Genomic DNA, 3,537 nt, shown 5'->3' with positions numbered 1-3,537 from the left:
CAGCAGGAAGCATGTGATATGGTCGTTCCTTTAGGAGAAGCTGTCTAGGCGTGAGGCCACGTCAACAACGGCTGCCTCTTGTTGCTTGTTCTCCTTCTCAGCTTCTGCTTAAATGTGGCTGGATTGTCCTGATGTAAGGATGAAAGGCATGGTTACACCTGGGTGAACGAGGTGTAACCTCGTAGCATATGTGACAAGTCAGTGGTACCCCCTCATGATTTTTGTCTTGGTGTAGGTATGCCTGCAGCCTCTCTGGTGACCCCTGCGGATGTCATCAAAACAAGGCTACAGGTGGCAGCCCGGGCAGGACAGACCACCTACAGTGGTGTTGTAGACTGCTTTGTGAAGATCCTTCGAGAGGAAGGTCCGAAGGCACTGTGGAAAGGAGCAGGAGGTGTGTACAAGAGCTTTGATTACCAAGCAGTTTCTAATTGTGTTTTTTGACGCTTAGGAACTCTTTTCTTTTCTTTCAAGCTCGTGTATTTCGATCTTCTCCTCAGTTTGGTGTAACTCTGGTGAGTTATGAGCTACTGCAGAGATGGTTTTACGTGGACTTCGGAGGAGTGTAAGTATGTGGTGTCCGAATCTGCCTGAGACCCTGAAGCCGCGCTTGGTTCTGTCTGGGTTCCTCTTCACCTGTCAGAGTCAGGGTCTTGCTATTACAGAGGACATGGTTTTGTAAATACTGTTTAAGCCACACTACCCTGGTGGCAGTTAGGGTGATATTCCAGTACCTGTTTCACAGCAAGACATTACCACGTTTTTTATCACCGTTCCAAACTGGGACGTGTGTTAGTGTAAACAGAGACAGTGAGAGGCTAAATAATGGGCTGGGGATACGCCTGCAGGGGAAGTGTGACAGCTGCTGGGTATGTCAGGGTATGCTCTGCATTAGTCCTTAGTTTTGTGCAGGAGCTGTTGCCCTGATAAGGGCACATTTGACACGCAAAAAAGTCTAAGTGTCACCAAGTCCAAAACCTATTTGCTGGAGCACAGCTCTGCGTCCTGTCTTTGTTGCTGGTGCAGATGGATGTGCATGTTGCTGTTTAATGTGATGCCCGGAGCAGCTGCAGACCGTTCACGAAGCTGTGGGGACAGTAGTTTGAAAGCCACCACAAAAATTGCTTAAAACTCTGCTAGGTTCCTGGATTGGTTGTGCACAGTAGCAGAGACTTACAAACCCCTGCTCCCCCACACTGAAGTTTTTATTAATGCATTACAAATTTTACCTGGATGTGACCATACTCCTAACTGTGCTGGAAGATTTTAAACCAGAGTATTTCTTAATACAATGCAGCATTTAACTTAGTTACTTACTGGGAATCACACTCAGATGTCTCACGGACCTTACTTTATGGAGGAGAGTTTTGTGAATACTGGTTTTACTCTATGGAAATTATTTTATTATTTTTATTATTTTGCAGAAAACCAGCTGGATCAGAGCCGGTTCCTAAATCTAGGATCACGCTTCCTGCTCCTAACCCTGACCATGTTGGTGGTTATAAATTGGCAGTTGCCACTTTTGCAGGGATTGAAAACAAGTTTGGACTTTACCTACCTCGGTTTAAGCCATCGCCACCTACCTCAAAGGCTGCTGCAGCAGTAGGACCCTAAGTTTATTGCTGTAGGTTTTTTGTTATTAGTTGGGAAAGAGCCACTTTTCTAATCAGTTAATACTTTATTCCTTTAGCTTCTCATCGTATAACAGTTTCGCTTCATTTGAGTTTTAAGGCAATTTTCATCTTAAATGTAATCCTTTGTCTTTGTGCTTCCTTAACCAGATCACTGTGAAATTCTTGCCAGTTGTTTTAAGTTTGGGACCATGAATGTATTTGTCCACATCTGACATGTGCTTGTGTTGGGAAGACACTAATTTTAGGTCCGGTTTATTGGGGAGGGCTGGGTGAGAGCTGTGATTCAGATCATCTTACAGGCAGCGCTCGGCTGCAGGTTACCAGGGTGGATGTCACACATCGTCACTCAAATGGAAAAACTCGGTGGATATCGCAGTGCTCAAAGCGGAATGATTTTGACTGTACATGTAAATTGGTTATAAACTCAGTGCGTGTCTGTAAAGATCAGCAAATATAAATCCGGTACCTAAGTATGCCAGAACAGCTTCAACTTTTTAAATGTGTACACGCACAAGTTCTGTTTCTGGATTGTATTATGAAGCTTTTATGTGGAACATGTTTTTGTAATGGAAACCACATTTATGAATGTTTAGCCGTTGTATTATGTTACTGGTATCAAAATGCTCAAAAGGAAGTGTTATTGTCCATAGTCTTTGCACTTTATGGCAGAACTTTTGGCATTCTACTACACATACAAGGAAATTTCATAACTAGGTGCCTATCTTGAGTTGCTGGTGTTTAGAATTCAGTTTGTATGTGCACTTCTATAGTAAAACGCTGCTTGTTTAAAGAACTGCAATAGAAAATCATGCACTGTATCGATGGTACCTGCCTTAACTGCTGGCTTGTAATTGGCAAATAGGTAGTTTCAGATTCTTATTTACTTCATTGAGTCAGAAGATATTAAAATACTCTAAAAGAAAAGATTTTACTTAATTTTTTGGTGCCTTGCACAGTGTTTAGAAAATTATGTATTTATGAAGAAAGAAATAAACCTTTCAAACAGACGCACACATGGTATTCTGTTATGGAAATAGCGTAGTACATCGAATGTCTTGTTCAACTTCAGTTATAAACTTAGGTTCAAGATAAAATTAATATTTGGATACGTAGGCTTTAAAAACACCTGCAGCTTGAGAACAAAGTTACCTTGAATTCCCCTGCATAGAAAAGACACCTGGTGGTCTAGAAGTCACTGAAAAAAAAGAAATTTTTCCTCAGTCAAAATACAGGATTGGCATAAGCCTTGGTATTTTGACCTTTCCTTTTGGGGGTAGGTTAATGGGTTATGATTACCTGAAGGTACTGTTGAGTTCCTTCTGTGATGCCTCTTAAGACCAGGAGGAATTTGGTCTTGCTCGTTGTCTTAGGGTGGGGGGTGGATGCTATCAACATTGACTGTAAACCGAGGTGCAGTCTCTTTGCAGAAGAATGAGTTAGATATTTCCTAATACAGTGTCTTATCCTTGTACTGTAACTTGTGGAGATACTGAAATGGAAATCATTCTGTTTCTGCATTTGTGTTTGGGTCATCATGAAAATTATTCTCTTGGACTAATTTGCATTTTGAAGTTACCATTGAAGTTCCCAGTCGTGGCTGGAGTCACATCTGCAGAACTCATACACATGAAAGCAAGGGAAGAAGATGGCATCTGCCTGCAGCTGTATCGTGGGGTCTGGCTGAACCAGCGTGCAGAGACTCTGCGCTGGGCTCTGACAGCTGCTGGCTCCTACCTCTCATCCCTGTATATCCGAGTATCCCCAAATGACAGCTGCTTCATTTCAGAAACGGCAAAAAAAAGCTGCCCCCTGTATTACTCTAAAATTAACTGTCAGGATTTTTGGTTAAGGTTTGTCACAAAAAGTTAAACTTCATCTCTGGGAGCTGCCTGGACGTGACACT

At 42.4% G+C, this 3,537-nt stretch overlaps 1 protein-coding gene across 1 annotated transcript in view; it reads left to right on the top strand.

Annotated features, from left to right (window-relative positions):
* Positions 1–2,642, top strand: part of LOC104494722 (calcium-binding mitochondrial carrier protein Aralar2) — a 75,627-nt gene extending 72,985 nt beyond the window's left edge. Inside the window, exons 15-17 of the mRNA XM_010137586.1 lie at positions 236–394; positions 475–565; positions 1,425–2,642. Coding sequence (XP_010135888.1) covers positions 236–394; positions 475–565; positions 1,425–1,614 — 440 coding nt within the window. The 3' untranslated portion in view covers positions 1,615–2,642. The remainder of the gene's footprint in view (positions 1–235; positions 395–474; positions 566–1,424) is intronic.
* Positions 2,643–3,537: the final 895 nt, after the last annotated feature.

This window comes from Buceros rhinoceros, unplaced genomic scaffold (assembly GCF_000710305.1).
Source record: "Buceros rhinoceros silvestris isolate BGI_N320 unplaced genomic scaffold, ASM71030v1 scaffold8886, whole genome shotgun sequence".
In the NCBI taxonomy this organism is placed as follows: domain Eukaryota; kingdom Metazoa; phylum Chordata; class Aves; order Bucerotiformes; family Bucerotidae; genus Buceros; species Buceros rhinoceros.
The sequence above is the reverse complement of the archived record's forward strand: the minus strand, read 5'-3'. Positions and strand labels throughout refer to the sequence as shown.